Here is a 23,434-nt window from a genome sequence, read left to right on the forward strand (position 1 = left end):
CGTCTATCCTGACAAGCCTCTGTCATCGGCCCCTTATGATATGCCGTGCCTGCACTCAGTTGTGAATACCTGCACTCAAAGCAGGCGTGCTGCAGAGGTCTCAGGAAAGCGCTGTGCACGGCTTCACAAGCTATTTTGCAGTGCAGATGAGAAAGTGGGGGAATTCCAAAGAGTCTATGTATAACACATTTTAATCAGCAAGCTGTTACAGCATTTATTATTGTGTGTAACTTCATATGCTTTAAATTCATTGGAAAAAAAGAAGAAAACAAAAAATACAAATAATTTCTCTGTGTCTATATTCACTACAGTTCAAGAGTTTGGAAGCAACAAGGCATTTGCAGAACAATTGATGGTGGGGAGTTTACTGCCCATTTTCCCTCACTCTGATCCCTTACTTATTAAATACCTTTTATGTAGATTTTAATGAGCAAGCCATCTCACAAGTAGAATGCTATGAAAATGCTCTCCTTTTTCTAGGAAAGCAGTACAGCTAGGGATGGAGAGTGTTGCCTGATAACGCCACTCAGCTTACTATATTTTGTACCTCTTTAAAAAATATACAAAAGATTTTAATGAGCAATCTGTCCCACACGTGCAATGAAATCCCAAATATGATCCACTTACTACCAATGCAAAATTACTGGGTATGACATTTTCTCTTCATTTTATCCTCAAAAATAGGTTTCTGGCTAATGACTGCCAACACATTTTTGGGGAGGGTGAAACAGAGAACAAATCTTGCTTAAATATAACTTAAATATAACACTGTAGTTATTTTATTAATTCTTATTTTAATTGAACTATATAGTTCTGTATACTGTTATTGATTCATTCACTGCAGTTCTTTCAACCATTTTCATAAGGACATTTAACTAAAAATAAACTTGTAAATACTGTAATACTGTAAACGTGTGAGTTCTGTTAATTATATGCATGTTAATGCCTCGTGGCTAATCCGTGGTTAATTCGACACCTTGGATAAGTCAACACTAAATGGAATATATATATATATATAGTATATTATATATTATATTATATATATATATATATATATATATATTGATTATTTTTTTTTTTTTTAATAAACAGAAAGAAGAATTCCTCCAACAGCCTTGGCTTGTTTTCAAAATGCCAGATGATCACTTGCAAAGCCACTGAGTCACAAAACTCCCCATAACTGCATGAAAACTAGTCAGCCAAAACACTTTTAGTAACTATCTCCTTCCATGTAGATGAGCAATGCTGGTGTGACAGTGATTGGATCCGTCATGTTCTAGCTGTAGCACAACAAGATGACCCCAACTAAATGCCTTTTGTCCTTTGTTTTTCCAATTAATTTAGCATGTATCATAAAGGCACCAGGAGCAGCTGTGAAAGCAGTGGGGAGAGCATGCCAGTGCTGCTGGTAGGATGAGGGGGGTTTGATGCCTTGATCATCTGGCTTTCTGTTTGGAGTTAGTTAAAATGATAGAATGTAATCTGATGGGAGAGAAGTTTCTGCCCAGTTATCAGCTTCCAGCAAATAGTTTTAGCTGTATCTGACTTAAGACTCACATCAAAGTTATTCACCGGAGTGTATGGGGGTCATGAAACGCTGGATAACAACTTTCTATTTTTGTTTTCTTATCTATAACTTTAGCCAGTCATTTTTGTTTTTTTAACAACCTATTTGTCTCCTCTGAGCATAAGGAAAGTATTTTCTGTTACAACACATGGCATTTCTGGTTTAGCACCAAGGATATCCAGGGCTATTTATAGCTCCTTTAAGAAAACTGTTGTTTATTTGAAAAGTTTAGTGGGTTGTTAGTGGGTTTTGCTAAAATACAATGTCCTTCCTACAGGATTTTGAGCTAACGCTACAACAGTTTAGTTTATTTGTACGTAATCAAAATACAAAAAAGTAAAACATTTTAAAATCATTCACCTGGATATTAATGTATTTAAATCCTAAGCATTTACAATTTGTTTCAATTTTAATTGAACCTGTAAATAAAATGATTTGCCCTTAAACATACATCAACAGAGACTGCAATTCTATTCATGGTGACCACAATTTAAAGTGCAGTAACACTCCATTATCAACAAAAAATGCATATTAGTAGGTGTTTGGTTAAAACAAAGTTCTCATCACTCTCAGTAAAATGAGAAGCTGTGCAATAAAGGAGACGCTGTACCATTTAACTCAAGGTTGCAGCCAATTAGTTTCAAACTCAATGGGGGAATTCTCATTTCAAACATTTAAAAAGTTTGCAAGACAAACATACGTACTTCTTTCTGTTCGTTAACTATAGTTTTAGAGAAGACTGGGATTTTGACCAAATGAAGCCAGTGAAAAGGAGACAGCGGCCCTTTTAGGTGTTCGTATTCGTTTGGATCAAAGGGAACTAAACCAGTAAAATGAAGATAGGCTTGCGGCGTGCTCATTCTGTGTTCATTTATTGGTTGCTGTAAGCTGCTGCTATTTGGCTCACATTTGGATTCTATTAGCCACAGATCATGAATAAGGCTTGTAGAATGGGATCTTTATAGAGGTATTTTTTACTGGTTACAGACCAGTTTTTTTATTAAAGCTTCAAGCAGACCCTTCACCATAAATATCTGGAGGGTGATGTCACTGGTTGCTAAACTAAAGAGACTTGCCCTCAAGACACACAGTTATCAGTCTAAAGAGAGTCTACATTCAGTTCAGTAATGAGCGCACTGCTTAACTTCAAGGTCAATCAATCAGAGACGAAACCCTTAAAATAAGGGTTAAATGACCAAAATGCAAGACATTGGCATTTGACAGCTCCGAGGACCATGTGTGTTTCATTAAGTCTTATTTCAATATTGGTTTACAAGGCTCTGGAGTGTTAGAGCTTAAAACTGCTAACCATGTGCTTCCAGATGATATATGGCTTATTTAAATTTCTTGTTAAAACATGCTAAAGTGCTGGTTTAGAAATACATTGATTGTATTTAAAAATCAGGGGCACTTACTGCATGGTGTGAAACTATAAGCAAAATTGTACAAAAAAAGTCATAGATACAGTAGTAATTGTGCAAAGGAGGAATGCTGTCAAACCTCACGTTCAAACCCCTTGATTAGAGTGCCACTGCTGCTGCGACAGTATCTTTTAAATAACTTTGCAATGCAAAAAGTTCTGTTCAGCTTCTGTTGTGCAGCTGATATAATCTTGTTTAAAGAAGCAAAGAAGTAGCAGTATCATCAATAAACTCCCCTGTTGCATGCATCTGTTGTAATGGCGAAGTTAAAAAAAAGTGCAATTTCTTTTTTGGCTTAAGCCATGCTGCATACCATGACATTATAAAATGTAATCTTTTAACCCTTCGTCAGCAACAGGGGGTGCAAATCCACCCCAGCGAGTTGCAAACTGCTGCAAACCAGCTTTTAATGAAAAGACAGTATCTGTGTTTTATAGTGAGCCCGGGTAATGCATCTTCATACTGAGGCATGCATTACTGACAATTCTTCATTGTTGACAAATTCTTTGTTTCGTTATTTATTTTTATTGTTTAGTTATTTGATAAGATACCATATGCAATAAAAATATAATTTTTTGTAGTTTTTCTTTCTGTATACAATGGCGAACGTGTGGCACTTACTGCTAAATATGCAGAGTACAAAGTGTTTATAACAAAATTATCATTGAAAAATCATTCCAGAACTTCAAAACTGTTCAGCTTTTTTCTTTAATTTATAAGTTAAAGTTTGCTGCTGACGAGTGTAGAATGTCACTTACGTATGTGCTACAAAATAAAGTTTGTATTTTCAATATTAGTCATAGTCTTTCTCACTTTATGAAACATTAATATTGCTGGACTAACACTAAAGGGAATGAAATCAGAGTGGATGGGTATTTTTAAGTGTGTCTACAGTATGTTGGTGCTTTTAAAGAAAAAAGCTGTTTCTCTTTTTATTTTAATATGTGATTGTGGAGTAGTGGTTAGGGCTCTGGACTCTTGACCGGAGGGTCGTGGGTTCAATCCCAGGTGGGGGACACTGCTGCTGTACCCTTGAGCAAGGTACTTTACCTAGATTGCTCCAGTAAAAACCTATCTGTATACATTGGTAATTGTATGTAAAAATGTGATATCTTGTAACAATTGTAAGTTGCCCTGGATAAAGGCGTCTGCTAAGAAATAAATAATAATTGCTACTGTCCATCCAAGCAGTCAAATGAATCCAAGTCCTTAGATAACTTCTTTATCACTTTTTTTTCAATTTTTATGATGAAGAAGTCATTTATTTATTTGTTGCAGCCTACTTAATGCAAACCAAATAAAATACAAAAAGTAACTTTAACCTTTTCTATTCTGCTTTGGTTATTTCAGGTATTTTCAGGAGCGTGGTTGAACAATTGTTAATGATTTTGTTTTTACATGGAAAAATATTTACTTTGTGGAAAGTAGAATACTATATCTAGCATTGTGACCTCTTCTGCCAACACGGTAATAGATATTCTAGGCAACCTTAGCTCTTCCAGTCCATTCCATTGCAGGATTTAGTTCCAATCAGTTCCTCGATCATTGAATTGACTTTGCTGAAGATCAATTAAATAACTGAGTACCTGGTTGGAACTGAACTAAAAAAAGAGACGTCTGCCTTCGCCTGTACTGGATGTGTGTATTGTTCAATACACTCATAAATGAACACCCATCCCCTCCACAAACAGAGTCACTGAGTTTTATATATTTTATACAAGACTGCATTAATAGCTACTGGTGTAGCTGAGTATATTTCCGTGAAAAAGTCTATTGTTACTCAGTTCAAAATTTGGTGTTGAGAGGAAATTCATCATCTGAAGCAAGAAAAAGCTGAACTAAATACAGTAAAAAAATATATATGTGTGACAGAAGAGGTCTTTGCTTAGCTCAGAGTGATCTTCGACTTCAGAATGCATTAAGTGAATGAATTAATGAACTGCCTCAGTAGCTATCACAGGTCTTTTTGAAATGATGGGTAAGAGGTTAGATCCCTGGACAGGGGGTTAAACTCAGAGCAGACATAGAGCTCAAAGAAGAACCAACACCAGAAGCTGCTGACAAGACTGGGGAAAAAATGCTTTGGGAGAACAGTCTTTAAGCTCTTTTTTGAGATAATGGACCTGGCCGGCTAGCACAGTGAGAGCATGCAAGTCCGCCACAGCAATTACTAAGCCCTTATGCCACCAAGTAGCACAGGGAGAAAAAAACAAAAAAAAACAAAAAACAAATGAAAGTATAATTTGATATAAAAAAGGAATGTTTTCCTGCTATTCTCGTTGTCAGGAAAATAAAATAAAAATGCTAGCCGCCACCTGAGGCAGCAACAAGATATAGCCTACTTTACTATTGCTATTTCATCCATCTTGTTAGTCTAATAAAATGTCACAGTTCATACCGTACCTTGATATTTAATCTTAAATCAGCATTGCAACAAAGCCTCTGTGTAATACGTCAAGTGTCTAACCATAGAGATTAAGGCTGTACCATGAAAAGAAAGTCTTTATATTTTATGTTAGACCATTAAAAATACATGCTATAGAACAGTATGAAGTTTGTATTGAATATTAAATGATGCTCCTTTACATGGTTATAGCTCTTCGCACACAAATAAAATGGGCAGTTTTTTTTTAATGACCCAATTTTTAAAATAGCTATCTGAGGCTTAGCTTAAAATATTGCATAGAATAATACAGAATATACTTTTCTTATTTCAAAGCCTGTAAACTCATTTCTGTAATAATTAAAACAGCTAGAAGTAGCAATGTTTTCTTTTTATCTTGCTCATTGAAGTCTGCACACATAAAACATGCTTATTTTCATATTTACTTTTCACTTCAATGTCTAATCTTCAGTTATGCAAACACGGCACATTTCAAACTAAAACATACAAGTAAAATTCCCCCAGTTTCCCTTGAACCAAAGAAGCAATAAGAGCATCTTGTGGAGAAAGCGCTTCAAACTGCTTGTCTTGGCCAAAGAATAAAATCCTTCTGAATTGCTTTTCCTCCAGATTTGCACATGCTTCTTCAGTTCACAGGAATGTCCCCTGTTCACTCTCAGTGTTAGACAGTGAAGTCGGTTTCCTTCACATCTTTCTCTTTTGTAAAGCAACTGTCAGGAACTGTGCTAAGTGCCCTGGAACATGTTTAAAACATTCCAGCAATGGCCAGGAGCACTGCTAAGTGCCCTGGAATATGTTTAAAACATTTTATTAGTTCGCCATGTATTTCTAGACCAAGGTAAGCAGTGAGGAAGGCAGGCCTCAGAAACAGTGTTTTGAAGCAGCTATGTAACATACCCGCACATACGATGCCTTACATATTATAAAACTGGAAGCAGTTTGCGGTAGTTTAGCTAAAATTAAATAAACATTTATAAGAAAGAATGGAAACATCCCAGAGACTACTGCAGGTTAACAATACAAGCCTGTCAAGTCGAACAAGCTTATGCTGTCGGTATCAGGCTAATGTATACCCAGTAGGGTGTCAATGTAACGAACTGCTTGCTGTGCAGGGTGGAAGGGTTATTACCCCCCTTTGCTCATTACTTCACAGGCTGCTGGCCCTCCCTCACACTTGCCAACTGCAACCTTTTGAAGTGCTGGACTCACATGTCACTGTGTTAATGTGTGGACACTGCACTTCCAGGACGAGCTGCAGGTCTCTTATACACCCACACTTCAGTGGTCCTCTCCTCACACTTCATGCTACTGAGCCATCTAATCAAATAAACATTTGTTTAACATTTGTCCGCGATTCTCGAGTTTGTCTTGAGAATTATGAGGTATTCTCTCCACATGTCACAGGTCCTTATCGCATTGACTAATGTGCTGTGCGACCATTATGGAGCCCGGCTCAGAAATGACTCCTGGGATGAATGATTGTGTCTGCTTGTGTGCTGATTGGTTTTAGATGATGACTGATTAGAAGAGAGTGAGGCTTTATAACTACGTAGGCAAACAAGTGCACCACTGACGACTGATGACTTCTGTACTGTCCGTATTCTGCATGAAGAGACTGCAGTATTTGGTTGCTACCCATCCAATATCACATGTCTTAATAACAATTCACCTACTGAACTTCACAGGCTTCTACTGCTGGTTGCCCCTGTTTCTTCTCCAGCAGATTCTCTGAGAGCAGCAAAGTGTTTTTCTGTGACCATTTTTGAGTCTGCCCTAGCCAGAGAATAAACTTTGAAATCTACATACATGAACAACAAATGGGCTGTTTATTTGCTTCATAAAAAATTTGCTTCACAAAGCCTATCGCTGTTTGTTATGCACAACTTAGCTTTATTATCCCAGCTGGGGATGAAATCTCCTGCAAAGGGGATATAGTGAAGGCATCGTAAGATAGTACATCTGCATGTATGTTACACTTCACATTGTTTACATATATCTGGTGAACAGCTTAATCCATTTTCATGAAACTTGGTATCATGTTGCATACGTTATCGGGAATATCAGATTGTGGTTGTCTATAGGAGTGTCTGTCTGTGTCCATACATCCGCCCATCTGTATGTCACGCGTACATTTCTGCATATACAGTATCTGGATCACAGCTTATCCAATTGCCATGGAACTTGGTGTGTACATTATTTAGCATACATTTAACATAAGTAACAGATCCTGGAAATATTTGGAAGTGTCTGTCTGTTCATTCATCCATCATTTCACACTTGATCATGGTTATAAAGGAACCCTTTATTTCTAATGATTATTTGTGCTTCCTATATCTATTAGAATCTGCAGTTCTCAGTTGAAAACTCCTCAAGCCTGACAGTTCACAGGAAAAACAGTGTTTGAAGGATATGCGTCAGTGGTATTGGTACACAACAGGATGATGAAGCTAGCGTCAATCATGCCAGTGTATTTAGGACTTTTTAGATACTGTGCGCACCCATTCATAGCAAGGTTTAGCTAGGCCTTCAGCACTGCAGAATACTCGCTGAGCTGTGCTCACATGCCTTACCAAAGACTATTATTTTGTCATTTTTGTTTGTAATAAGGGAATCTTGAGGGTTGAATTATTAATGTTTCTCAGTAAAAGTGAAATATGTCTGGAGCACACACTCTAAACTGCTAAATGGTGAGGGGTTCATTTTGCACCAGTAGAATGTTTTTCCAGCTATCCAAAGCCATAAGCCAAAAGTACATATTCCTTAATTAAAATAAATAGGACTAGTACATCTTCAAAGCAAGAAGACGGATATTACTTGTAATCCATTTTAATATACTGCAGGATGTTTGAAATTCCTGGACCCCAAAAGCACAACAGGTTTGTAAAATCAAGGAGCTTGGGCTTCTATCAGTATTGAAAAGGTAAAGACAGGGCAGACTCTTTAAGGTCACTCTTATAGACTTCTTTGCTATGCTAACCACTACTATAGTCACAACCATACATTTTTTGTTTTTCCTGGGCACAGGTTGAATGCTAAAAGCATTTTTTTTTTACAGAAAAATAAGATGTGTCAGAAGATACTTCTGCTGTCAGTTGCAGATAAGATCCACTCCCCAGGACAAACAAAACCCTACTAACTTATCTTGATTGCCCATCCCATTCATCATAGGGCAACACAGGATTTTTCAATCTTGTAATGCTTTGCAATACATAATGTTGTCAATGTTTTGAATTATAAACCCAATTATTTTATCTATAGATTCCAATGCTGGTTCAATATAATATTAGGAATTGAAATACTGTGTGTGTGTGTGTGTGTGTATATATATATATACACAGGTAGTGGACAAAAAAATAGAAACACCAAAGTAAAGTCACTTAATAGGGCGTTGGGCCACAATGGTATCCCACTCTGTGGAGTGGAGTTCTCTGCGGACCGTTTTTGATGAAACTGGCTGCTCACGCCCCATGTTGAAATTTACAGTCAATTGATCTGCAGTTGCTCGCCTGTCATGACCCTAAGCATGCTGGGATGTTATTTGCTTAATTAACGCATGAGCCACACCTGTGTGGAAGCCCTTGCTTTCAATATACTTGGTGTCCCTCATTTACCCAGGTGTTTCCATTTTTTGTCCACTACCTATATGGCGCATGGGGAGTACCGGTATGTTTAGGGTAGAACTGAAAACAAAATGCAATAATTATGTTTTGTTTCCTTGAAAATTTCATGAGAAAATATTAATATCTCTTTTTACAGTATAACAATTGTATCTATCACTTTACAACTAAATGTACTTTAGTAAGAGGCTTTCATATGGTAATAATTATATAGTTCAATTTTAATTTTAATTAAAAAACAACATTGAATTGCACACACCTTGCAAAAGTTAAAACCAGAGACCAGGGCACAAGTTCAAATGCAGTGTTTTTCCTCCATCATCGTTTGCATTGGGATGCGAAGACAAGGTTAATGTGACTCCTGAGAGTAATGTTCTAAAAGTACATCTCGTTTAGTATTTAGGGACCTCTGTAATTATATGCATTTTGCCACAAACATTAAATCTTTCTTCTAGTTATACTTTGTACTACATTTTTAATATGCACTGTACTTTCAAAATCGTACTGCTTTACCCAGGTCCATAAAAAAAAGTGTGAAAAAGACTGTTTTAAAGTATATCCTAGTTTTGTATTAAGAATGAGAAAAACATATTTTTTCGATCCTGGTATCTCCATAAATCCTGAAATTGCCTGGTTAAGATACTTTTCTTCACACATTACTAAGAGCAGGCCCCAACTTTTTAGTGAAAATTGAAGAGGCTTTGTGTCAAATACACCTAAATCCTGCCTCTCCATATCACAAACCCTGCTAGAAAATTACTGTGTAGATGATAAGGCACTGAGATAGAGAAGAAAAAGTGACTCTACTCAATTTATACTGCAAAATTGGTATGACTGAATATTTTTCATTCAGGTGACTGATAATATCAGTAAAGCTGCATTACAGATAAATAAAGGAAGCTTCTGTCAAGAATAAACACCATTAATCATGAGGTCTCGCCTTGTGAGTGGCTGTCCTCTGCATTCGCAAGAGGGAAAAAAACCTCCTGACTTTACAAGTGACCTGTGCTCTTTTACTTCTTCAGCAAATGAAGGGTTCTCCAGATGCAAAATGAAAACAGCAGTAACCATGTCTTGTTCCCAAGCAACTCTCTAATGAGTACTTTAGCTCGTTTATTAAAGATTTAAAAAATGTATTTTAGTGTAGGGTGGCATACATGGTATAACGCATGATGTTTAAGCGAATGATCTGAAAAATAATGCTATCTTCAAATTAGCCAAACAGTTTCTTTTGAACAACTATCACTTCCTACAGATACCCCAGGGAGCACCAGGGTAAAACAGTTTACTTTTGTTTTTTCAGAGACATCTTTAAAGGCTGAACACACTCCACTGATCATCGACCTACTGTTGTGTGTGTTTATGCTTGCGACTTTTTTTTTTTTTGTGCCTGTAGGGCATCCTGGAAATTAAATAAACAGGTCTTTCTGAGGGAATCCTTTACATTTATTGTATTCATTTATAATGGTTAAAACACATAGTTCTCTGTCTGCCTTTGTACATGCCCTTGTGTTTTTTTGTTTTTTTTTTACTTAAGAAGTGAAGCAGATATGTTCCACATGGTTTTACAGCATTAATTAGTACCTTGCGTCAGTTCCAGCTCCATACAAGTCTCCTTTATGAGCTAGTCCTGACTCATTCTAGTATTACAACTAACTAGTTTCATGGCCTTTTTGTTTTAGACCAGAGGTGTGTTCATCTATCATGGGGTTTCCATGCAGGTTAATTTACATGTGAAATGGCGATGCGCGTGCACGTTTGGGAGAATTACTTGGGTAAATCAGGTTTGTGGCCAAAACAAACGGCCAAAGAGAGGGATAGGGTAAATGACGAAACACACAAGAAAACCACACCCAGTTTCGCATGGAAACCCGCATTTCACGTGTAAATGTTAATGAGTGTGTTTATTCTTAACTATAAATATTGCAAGGGAGCAGGTCAGTTGTTACTGTGGATTCCAAGATGGCAGAAAGTAGTGGCTGATGGGTGATTTTATGGTTAGCAGTGGTGTAGTTCACCTTAATGATATTGCGGGCGGCTTTTTTTTTTATTATTGTTTTTTGCTGTGCCTGGCCTGTCATATTGTATATCTCTTGTGGGTTTACAGTTCTGTATAAAACCACTTACCATGAACTGCATTATACCTGTGTTATAGTATTAATGCAGCTGTTTGAGAAAACCCCTGCTGCTTAAATCTCTAACTGAATTAATTCCCGTCCTTTTTTTTTTTGATCCCAGCTATGTCCAAAGACAACGTGTGTCTGCCCTCCACGTTAGTAAATATAGTTTGTGAACTGGATGTCATGAGCAAGCTCGATCGCCCAAAACAGCGCAACAACATCCAACAAGTTGTTGATGCTCTCTCAGAACTGACTAAATAAATGAACGTATTGACTGTGTTTTACTTGTTTGCATCATTAATATTTGACACAACAGTAACAGTCTCTGACAGCATGAGCCTCCTCAGATCGCTCCTGTCAAATTGTAACTGGCTATCGAGGTCAACTTCACAGTTGCCAAGTCTGCTTATAATAAACAAAATTGGGCTTGTTTTTTGAGAGTCGCTGGTTGGAACTTGAATAAACACCCATACTCTAACACGGTTCGCTTGTTTTGAAAGGCAGTGTCGCTTTTTTTTTTTCTCGTGAGACTTGGCAACACTGGTAACCTTCAGTCTCACAGCAGGCAGTGCCACTTTTGGGAACGAACTAATGCTGCACTTCAGTCCGTTTCATCAGTATCCGCCACCTCCCTTTCAAGTGCCCTCTACCGGTATTTGCCCAAGCGTGATGTTGAATGCTTCCTCAGCAGCTGTCAGCCGTCCAGTCGAGTAGGGCTTCTAAGCCAGGGTAGTATAAGCAGCATCACCTGATCCCCTATATGCTGTATTGCCTGAATGAAGGGATATATATATTATATATATATATATATATATATATATATATATATAGTAATAAAACTTCACCACTTTTGTTTTTTTGCCCCTTTATAAATAGACCCAGGACACAGAAATTGAGTTCCCCCCCCCCCCCCCAAGCGCTTTTGCGCTATTTTTTTAATAATCACTAAAAACAAAATAAACAAAACAAACACCTAGCTCTTTCTTGAGCACTAACTAAACACAACACGGGAACCCAACTATAAAACAGGACAGCTAAGTTTCCTGTTTACCTGTAACACAAAAACAAGACAGGTTTACACTACCTTTTCTTGTAATTCACTTGTGCACACTAACAAGCGGGCTCTCCGCACAGCAGCCCCAAACAGACTGGCTGCTCTCTTTAAATACCCTGCACCTGGCTGTAATTTACAATGATAGCCAGGTGCAGGGGATCATTACTAATAAAACAATTAACAAAAATAATTAAACAATTAAACAAAATGTGCATACGCACATGTTTTATGCAGGGAGGAATCAAACCCTCTGCCTGCTATCTTACTATATATATATATATATATATATATATATATATATATATATATATATATATATATATATATATATATAACTGCAGTGTACAAAATTTAAGGCATATGAAAGAAAAGGTTTTTTTTAAAATGTACAATAGATTAATAAAAAAATCTTCAGCTGTTTAAAAAGAAAAGTAAACACAGTTATATTAACATCTCTGCCGATTTTCAGTTGGTCAGTTTCATTTTATACCTCTGAGTTTATTTTTAATTAACGAGTCGTAAGATACATTATTTGAAACAGTATTCACTACTAACGATATTTAAAAAACAATTTGGGCAAGAGTAGTAAAACACATTATTTTAGGTATTTTGTTTTATTACAGTAGCTTAGATTCACTTGTGTACCAGGTCTCTGCGCATGGAAACCACATTTTCACAAAAGTTCACTAGTAATCTTCAAAAACAGCACGAGTACTTTACGCATAGCTAATTTACATATGAACCTCCACCTTTCCCATTAATTTTACATGACGTCGAGTGAAAAGCCCGGTTTACTCAAGTAAAATAAATTGAGCGAATGGAAACCCAAAAAAGCATTTTACACAGGACATTTTTCTCATGTAAAAAAAAAACTTGCATGGAAACCCCTTGTATGTCAAGCCTTTGAACAACATTTTTTTTTTTTTTTTTTTTAATTCACTCAATTTACAGGATAATTTTTTTTTCCCTCTAAATAGTAGACCAATTAATCAAAAATGTTAGGCCCAGTTTAAAAAACAAAATCAACAACATGAATTAAGGCATGACAGTTGGGTCCTTTTGGCAGTATCAAATTGCATTGTTTATCTTTAAATGCTGAGACAGAAACATTTGTATTAGCTGCAGGTTTATGAAGCTGCTGGTGATAAATAAAATACATACAATGATAATTAAAAAAACGAACAAGGTATGTATGAATATCAGTGTGTAATACTTCAAAGTGGTAAAAAAAAGGGAAGATATACTTTCAAATCACAGTACATAAAAAAATGTACATTTGGGTAGCTTATCAACTGAGCTCCCTTATTAAGGCATTACACCACCGCCATGCAGTACATGCCAGTTACAACAGCAACACATTTTCTTTTTAATGCTTCTTCATTAAGTTAGAATGAAGCAGTGCCCTATGCACTAATGGGGTTAACAATGTAGTTGGCTCCCTCGTGTTAAAGGCAGTTAGTGAGTGGACTGCCCCTGCCTGGGATACCTGCGACTTTGAGTTAAGGACTAATCATGCAGGCAGGAGCAAATCGGCTGGATGAATTAGGAGGCTTGTGGCCCTGAGGAATGGAATTCATGCAGAAAAGCAATTGTCAGAGCGAGGCCAGGGAGCCGCGTGGGAAGAAAGCTAAATAAACAGCTTAACAAAGAAAACAAAAGCCCTCAAATACAGGCACTTCTAATGCTTGAATACACTGGATGAATATAACCAAAAAGAAAACCTCATCAAAGGAGACCTTTAACAAGCATACATGTGTGTGTGTGTGTGTGTGTGTGTGTGTGCGCGTGTGTGTGTGTGTGTGTGTGTGTGTGTGTGTGTGCGCGTGTTTACCGCTTATAGGAGCTGATAAACTTTGTGAATTGTTCCTCTGAGTCTGTCGAGTGTTCAAGCATCCAAAGCTTTCCATCTGGAAAGAGGTGTTAAGATTAAACTGTCTTCATGCTAAATGTGCACTACATCAAATGCTTAGTTTAGGCTCTATGACAAGTGTTTATGTAAATAATATTGGAGCTTATACCCCCCAAAAGTCACACTTAAAGACTTTGAATAATGCTTTTATTTAATTTTTAAATGACCCTGCATAAAGCAGCAGTGGCTTTGGTAGTTTCTGGCAAGAAAACTATTTCTTGGCATAGCAACTGGGATTGGCGCACTGGTACTTATTTTCTTTACATTAAATAAAATGTGATAGCTATGATTCTAAGCAATTTAAATCTGTATAAATGCACTTCTTTTTTGACATTGCAAACTTGCTGTGCATGCAATCAACACAGGTCTGCTTTAGTTAAGGTCGTTGTTGTAGGCATTTTGCATTCAGCTTTAATTATGAATGCCTGCACGATTCATTCAATAAAGTACATTTTAATACTTAAAGGTCAAATCTAAGAGTAGCAGCTGTGTAAACACAGCTTGGGGAATTGAATCAACACATGGTTTTGCAGGATGAATTTTGCTTTGGAAATCCAGATCTCAGGAATTCTGTTGAAGGTATATAGGATGAATACCGTTTTTATTCTTTAATACAAAGACAAAGGTTTATTAAATTAGGATAAAGCAATACTTCAACAGATTTGACCTTCTTTTACGCCCTTCTCCCTTACTACTAAACTAGTCGAAAAGATGTTTCTTTATTCTGGCTTACTGCCTGGAAAGGCTCTCACATTACCACAAATGAACGTGCCCTTCCATGTCTGCTCTGAGATGTTGATTGACGTTAGAAAGTTTTTTTTTTTTTTTTTAATTCCTCGTTTTAGGATTAGATCCTTTTTTAGGCACAATAAGATTTTATTGAGAAAAAAAAGACCCTAATCTTTGTGAATTCATAGAAAAAAGTACTATTTAATTTTATTTACAGCTATAAAAAATGTTTAGTATTGCTTAGTACAAGATTGCTTCTTTAAAAATAAATGATGATGACTGAAGAATTAGACATATACTAATGTGGGAAATGATCATTAACGTTCTGTTAGATTCTTCTGTTTGTTTTTCGGTTGTTACTTGGACACCGTTAATAAATGCTACAACACACGGTGCTTTGAGGAAAGCAAAAGTTCCAAATTAAATCAAACTTCCAGTCACTGAGCCTCAGACAATGGACTGGACTGAAAGACATCTCTTCAAAGCATTTTTTTTTTTTTTTTTAATAAATAAAAAGGAGTATGGAGCAACAATGCCATGTCTCAGTCATAAGGGAAGATTTCAGGTAACTAACATCCCTTTTTTATTAAAACACAGCACTGGCACTGTACGCATTGAAGCTTGGGGACTTTTCCAGGCCCAGAGTAAGTGCACTGTATTTGGAGGGCACAGTCCAGTACCTCACAAGACCACTGCAACAGGTTTGACAGCAGCCTCTATAGAGTTGGCTTGATTCTGGTTCACTGAACGTGAATACCCCCAGTCAATATCTGCTCACTCAACTAGTACTGCTGACTACAGCACAAAGAACAGAGGAATTTCAGCCAAGGAGCAACGGCCCAGCCCTTCAAACACGCAATACATTTACAGGCCGTTTTCTTTGCCACTGATTACAGAGCTAGATATTTCAATCAGTACTTGTACAGTGATTACACCATTTTCCTTTGCAAGTTCTCCAAACCGATCATTACCTAAAAAGGGAAACTGTGGATTTTTTTTGTTTTTTTGTTTGTTTTGTTTTGTTTCATTTAGTTTTTTTTAGCAATTAATCTTCAGTAATGCCATGTTTTTCTAAACATAGTTAACATGTCTCTCTTGATGATATGGATGATTAATCTATACACAATTTCTGTTTACAATTTCTGCTGGTTATTATTATTATTATTATTATTATTATTATTAGTCGTAGTCGTAAACAAATAGGGGTGCTAACAAGGACTAGGCCTTAACTAATTTAACAGAAAACCGGTTTAAAAAGGACTGTAAATTAAATTTGCAAAACAAAAGGAGAGGCCGTACAGAGCACGCCCCCTAGAGCCCACTGGTCGACAAAAGAGGTCATGTCGCCAGCGGACTTCGCGTGGGCGTGCTCTAACGTAACCCGGGACCAGACTAGGGCCCTGAACATGGCCCCACAGTCAAAGAGACCCTCCCCGGTGAACTTACGCTTCCTGGTCTTGTAAATGGCCAGTCTACCAAGAGCCAGGAGCAGATTCACCAGGAGGTCCTTCTTCCTGGTAGGGCCACGAACAGGGTGCCCGAAAATTTTACAGCAAGACTTGTGTACATCTTCTCATTTGGATACAAATGAATGCAAATAATGGTTTTTTTCCTAAGTATGGGATTTATTTTTCTTTTAAAGATTGCAAAGAACGAAACCATAAACCATAAACCAGTGCTAAAACAATGAAACTACAATACTGTTTTTTCCTGTCAAGTAAAACGCCACAACTAGAATATATATTCATAAGGTTGCAGATTATTATTGGGCTGTAATTGCAGTTCTTCTAATGCCTAATAGGGCATGCTTGGAAAAACAAAGGACAGTTCATTTGTGATTTCCTCCCCTCATTCAGAAGCAAATTAAGTGTCAAACAGCTAATACAGGACATATTTCATTTTATGAGCTTTTAATTTAATTCTGCCTCATATCGTTGATACCCTAATGTATGATGCTTTATCTAAAGAGGAGGGTAATAAATAAACATGTTTCAATTAGATTTTTAAATAATAGGATATGACTTCATGTTATGCTATATGATAATTATATATATATATATATATATATATATATATATATATATATATATATTACTTGAGCGCACAATCACAAGTTTCTCTGAACATAAATGCCCACTTCTGCTTTAATGTGTACCAGAGACTGTAGCACGGATTTATTACATAGCTCCAGGCGAATCAGAACCGTAATTACAACTCAGTAATGAGGAACTCAGGAAAGTATTGCAATAATATTAGATGTGTACTTTGGCACAGATTTAAGAGTGTTAATAACGATTAACGTGTCTTAAAACAATTTCATTTTTTTTCCCCCCTCAGTACATATGTAATCATACTGGCATTAACAAATTGTTGCAAATATGCAGACTGCCATCTAAATATCCAGCTCAGTATTATTATCTGTGATTTTCTTCTTTTTATTGTCTGGATGTGACAAGTGATTATAAGACATGATTAAACACGAGTGCCAAGTCTTTCAACAAGGGATTCATATTGCCCCACATAACATAAAATACTGCTTAGGAGAGTAGAAAAAAAAGGAATTATAAAATACAAATGCTCTATACCCTTCCTCAATCTTTTGCAATTTTACAAACCACATTGAGAAGTTATTAAAACATAAAGCTTCTGTGTCCTCTTTTTTGTTTTAATATATAAGTATGCTCATTTTTCTAAATATTTATGGGGCTGCCTTTGCACATATGTGTATATGTACCCTATGGCAAATAAAACATGTGAAATATACACAAAATTGAGTACTAGCAGTTTACAGATGTATTGGTATATGCAAGTATTTCTATCTCCTGTGTTACTTCTGAAGCAGTTCAATGCCCCTCACAGCAGCCTGGGATTCTGAAGCACCTAATTGACTTGAAGAGGTTGAGTCCCAGGGGTCACATTTATTTAGATCATGTAAGCATTTATTGGCTTATAATTTCTATCATTTGATTTTTATGCTTTAATTGAAATCTTTTGAGTCCTTTCTGATGTGCATCTTCAATTTATTCCATATAACATACTGTACGCACAATAGGAGACGTGTCTCAGAAATCTAATTGCAAAGTATGATAAAGTTATGTCAGCATAAACTCATATGATAATTACATATAAATAAGGTAAAATACATCGACATGTCAAAAGTAAGTTAAAACTAACTGTTAAAACGTTAGTATATATTGTCTTTTGTTGCTTTACAAAATATTTGTTATCGATTTAATCAGTATTCTTCAAATGAAATTGTATTTTTTTATTGGAATTCCTTATGGAGGACTGTCGATATTTTCTGCTGAAATGTGGAACTGCTGGAATATTTAGCAAAAAGTGTTTCTAAACCAGAATCTTATGTGGAAATAGGCACAAATAAGTGAAAAGCACTTATTTGAGAAAATATAACAGCAGTCACAAAGCTGGCAATGCTTACGTTCAGTAGTAGACACATCGTGAAATAAAATATTCACCTAACTTTAATAAATGGTATTAACCAATTAAAAAACTTTCAACACCTACACTCGAATCGTATGAAACCTCTGTTGCTTGATGTACAGTGGATGTTTGTTTAATGTTTCCATACCCAAGCATGTTTCCTCTATTATCTCCTTGTAAGCTAAATGCTAAATTATATTTGCCATTTTGTTATGGTGACATTGCTATCAATCACCCGTTGCTTCTAAATCCAGAGGAGGGGAACTGGGAAAATGTAGCATAAAAAATTCATTACTGTTAGTAACAGTCGCTAAGAAAAGATATGACACCACACAATGAAATATAATGATGCAGAATATCAAACATAATAACACCCGTTGCTTCTTTCCCTGAGTTTTTTCTCACCACAGCTCAGAGAGCCAGACAGTGTAATACAGCTAGAATACCTTTTTTCTCTCCTTTTCTCAGCCTGTTATTAGTAGCCCACTTCTGGAGGAGCTACTCAAAGTACACCCCAGAAACTCATCAATGAAGAAGCACACATTGGTGCTGTAGCAGAGACATCAAGCAGCTGAGGCTTTTTAGAAAAGTGATTTAAGGTGCAGAAGGCACTTTTTAATCATGCAGGCACTATTCCCTTCTGTGCAGACCAGGCCTGTGCTATAAAGGGACTATAACGTCTGCCCTGGAGCTCTCTTCCGGCCACAGTTGTGATCATTTTAAATCTCTGAACTGACTACCATTGACTGACATTACACCTTCTCTGCTTTACTTACTAAGCACTGCCTAATGAAAGCACTGCCTTTGCTCTAAATGTCTTCACCCCTCCACCCCACCCCACATCTGACTGAATATCTAAGGACTTTCGAGTTTAAAAAAAAAAAAAAAAAAGGATAAAATACAGCCTCTTTCCAAATAAAAACACTGATTGCAAAATAATACTTACACATGCAGCGGGGGAACAGGAGACGGTTCATACACGTAGCGGCCCTCATGATGCCTGGCGTCGATCGGAACAGGAGGGTGGAAGGCTGGGAAAAGATGTGGTGGGGCTGGAAACGAGGAGAAGAAAAAAGTAAGATTCACACAGATCCTTCTTTCTGCATCTCAATCCAAACTAAACTTTCTGAAAAAAAAAGCGATGGCTTCTACATTGGCTGGGAATGGACTGAAGACAATTTTAAATGCCCACGGGCCTACCAATGCTCAGAGTGTTTAGCATACCTGTCATCACTCCATATTTCCTGGTGCCACAAGCACCAAACTCATTTTTAAAAGGCCTCAGTGGAGGAATAAATCTAAAATGCACACTGTTGGTACAATTTAAATTTAGCTGAGAAATTTCAGTTGGTTAAGAACTGAAGGCCATTGTTCACCATTTCAATTGAAGAATCTCATAAAAGTGAATGTTGGCTTACTGTAATTTATTTACTGTTTTCCAAATTTATATAGACAAACGTACAGGAAGAAACTGAATTCCAGATGTCAAGCTATGCTCATAACAGCAGTAACAGATTCAGAATTACTTTGTCTAAATTTGGACGCCTAATTTCTTTAATTACTCTGACAGTAACACCCAATTCACTGAGCAGTTCAAAGTGACATTCAAAGTCAATTGGACTAAAAGCTCTCAAGGCAGTGCGTGAAAAGATTACTTTTGCTGTTCTGATTTTAAGCCAATCTTTAAAGATGCTGCACAAATTGGAGGCAGAGTAATACCAGTTTCTACAAAAGCATTTCTCAATTGTTGCAAGCTGTAGGGCATGCGCAGTAGTTTTCCAAGCAGTGCAATGTACTTCATCACTGGCAAATAAGACTGCAAGGGACTCGTTTTCACAAACCTGCATATCCCCACTCCCAGCATAACTACACATCTCACAGTTTATTATTTACACATGAACAATACATCTGCTGGACATCGTAACTCAAGGATCTGTGTAATAAGTTACCAGTGTAACGCCGTCTCCCACTGTAACCTCTGACAAAATGCCGCATGATGACTTTTCCAAAGTCAGGCTAAAACTGCTGAAGCAGAACAATGTGCCACTAAACCTGGCTACCTACTATTTATCATATAATTTCCTGACTGATGGTTCCACAAACCAGCTGCTAAGTGCTGTGTACTCTACTGTCAGCAAACTAACACGCTAAATGGGAGACAGGGAGAGTAATGTGCACCAGCAATGGAATCAATTGGACATTATATATATATATATATATATATATATATAAACTCTGGTTCATACACTTTATACTGAATTGTATAGCACATTAGCACTTTTTTCTGGCCTCTAAATTATTTTTAAGAGAAGCTTCTCACTGCTGTAACTTTATGTTTAACAATGTCTCACATACAAAGCCCTTCTGGCTTATTCAACTGTAAAATCTGCCTGTCACTACCTAACATACTTCTAGGATTACCATAAAGACTGCTCAGTTTGTTTTATCCATTTTATAACTCATGATATCAACTGTCTACTTGTAATGCAAGCTCGTTCACGTAGAGCCACATCACACAGATGTGTTTTTACTAGGGGTTTTAATCTTGACATGTTCTATTGATCGATTACTCATCCGACATATGATCGATTAATTGCCCGTTTGCTAGTGATATGAAATTGTATTGAAAGACACTTACAAGTAATACAAATAATTAACATAATGCTATTTAGTGCAAATGCTTCAAAATTCCAGCTTTCCATGTTTAATATACATATAGTTAAATTTAATCTGACAGTTAGAAAATATTTGTGACTAAGATGGTACGATAAACTTTTAGTACTGTCCTTACGAAAATGTCCTTTTGAACATTTTGTTCAATACTTTCCAGAGTTCTGTTAAGTACAAAGATGTATAACAACATTACATTTAAATAGAACTGTTTTTGTTTTAATTTATTCTCTTTTGAAATAGCTCTCCTACAACTGATTTGTTTTAAATGTATTTGTTTTACTTTATCAAAGAAATAATAGCACATAAATACTATCAGCTAATGCTGTGAAAGGAAAGCACCGATGAGCAAACGTTGCAAGTTGCAGTCTTTTTTTCTTCATTCTGAGATGTTTTGAAATATTGGGTAGGCCTGTATCTTCCAGTTGCCCTTTTGCCAATGTCTTTAGAAGTACCAAAGATATTCTATATTACCAAGATACTTAACTCTGCTGATTCTCAATGGGGACTTCCGTCATGCTGCGTGCAAAGATATGGGATATAAAGAGAGCTGGTGAGAAGTTTTTCTTTTGAGAGTCAATGGAGCGGTGTCAGATTGAGCTGCTTTGAGCTGATTTTATTGATGTTTAAAAATAATTAAAAAGTCTATTTTACTGCTGCCCAGGGTATCTTGAAAAAAAACAGTCTGTAATATCAGTTGGCAAATACACAGAAAGCAGAGATTAGAGCAGAGGTTACTGCAGATGTAATTCTAAAATGTGGATTTATTGGTATTAGAAGTCTGTTTTTATTTATTTTTAGTTTTTTACCATTTATTCTAATTTCACATTGATTGTGTATTACTGTAACTTCTCTGTAAATATAAAAAAACAATAAATTAATAAAACAAAGACCCTTATTAATTGATTACCCTTTTGCAATTGTATTTAATTAAACTGCATGGGAGACGTTTTTTATATAATCCAATAAAAGAATTGTGAACTCCAGAATCAAGTTTTTTTTATTATCAATGACGTTATGTCATCATTCACCAGGTTTGTCTTCTGTGTGCCATGGGCAACAGTGAAACAGACTACAAAAGCATTTTAAAATGTTTAAACTGGGAAAATCAGCCCAATTTGAGCCCTCTCCATAGACAATCAATAGAAAAAAAGCCCTGGAGCTGTCTTTATATCCCATGATCCCTTGCGCAGCAGTAAAGGGAGTTGAGTGTCTTGGTAATATAAAATATCTTTGGAAGTACCCTCTGCCATTTTTCAAGATTTCTTTTTCGAGCACCATTTTTTTATACCGCACTCAAGTAGATTGATCAACTATTTTTTAATCGATCAAAGCCCACAGGCATGATTCATTGATTAATTATTAATTCATTAAAACCCTTAATCAATTAGAGATTGCCACAGAAATGTACATCATCCTTCCAACCAGTAATGGGATAATATTGAGACACTGCTGACCATTGCTGGCTGTATAGTAGTGCATGAGTGATATTTTTTCTTATTTAAGCAGCAGCTCTGATGGATATATGAGATATTTACAAAAGTACAGCAAAGTAATAACCTTTATTCACCAGGTTTGTCTTCTGTGTGCCATGGGCAACAGTGATGTCTCCAATTCACACAAAGTATGTCTAAAACCTTGCCAAAAGAATGCAGTCTAAATTAGTGAGTCATTTTCAAATAGCTTATTTAACATTTGTACAGCTTTTTACCATTTATTAATTAAACTTAAAACATCCCCACTGCCTCTCAAGCAATCCTTACTCTAGCTGCACTTGGAAGTCCTGATTCAGTGTTCTACCCACTCTAACATTATCACATTGCTTACTGTCAGTGAAACTGAATCAAATTTAATAAGCTTTTATACATATCAAGTGTCAAATACATTTCAAGTGTTACAATACAAGTTATTGTATTACTTGTATTGTAACACTTGAAATGTATTTGCTTACGTTTGTAAGTCGCCCTGGATAAGGGCGTCTGCTAAGAAATAAATAAATAAAAAATAATAATAATAATAATAATAATAATAATAATAATAATAATAATAATAATAATAATAATAATAATAATAAAAACATATGACATCTTTCAGTACTGTCTACACTCAAAAGTCATATAATTAAATGTCAGTAAACTTTGTTTAAGAAACTTGAACCTGAGAGGAGACGTGGTATAGCTTTACACTATGTCTGCCTTTATACATTAGATAAATACAACATTTAGGCAGAAGGGGAATGCAGTCATTAAAAAAAAAAAAACCTGAGGAGCACTTTATTACCTTAACAGTAAATTCTGCTCTTGTAATAAAGATCTGTTTCAGGGTTCTGGTCTGAGAAATGCTATCTACAGTATTTGTTTAACTTTCAAGGAAACTGCTCACCAGCCAAGGGTGGCTCAGTGGAGGCATAAACCTAAACTGATGATAGCTGTTTGATCATCTGATGAGCTAGTATAGCCCGCATTGCTAGAGATATTATGGGGATCCAACTTAGCTGTATGG

At 36.2% G+C, this 23,434-nt stretch overlaps 1 protein-coding gene across 4 annotated transcripts in view; it reads right to left on the reverse strand.

Moving 5' to 3' along the window:
- LOC117400529 (transcriptional activator GLI3-like) overlaps positions 1 to 23,434 on the reverse strand; it is a 122,461-nt gene that overhangs the window by 40,056 nt on the left and 58,971 nt on the right. For all 4 annotated transcript variants that reach the window (XM_059023069.1, XM_034000629.3, XM_059023070.1 and 1 more), the window contains one exon: positions 19,209 to 19,314. In XM_059023069.1, the coding sequence (XP_058879052.1) occupies positions 19,209 to 19,314 (106 nt within the window). The remainder of the gene's footprint in view (positions 1 to 19,208; positions 19,315 to 23,434) is intronic.

The sequence above is a fragment of the Acipenser ruthenus genome, chromosome 4 (assembly GCF_902713425.1).
Source record: "Acipenser ruthenus chromosome 4, fAciRut3.2 maternal haplotype, whole genome shotgun sequence".
Taxonomy (NCBI): Eukaryota; Metazoa; Chordata; class Actinopteri; order Acipenseriformes; family Acipenseridae; genus Acipenser; species Acipenser ruthenus.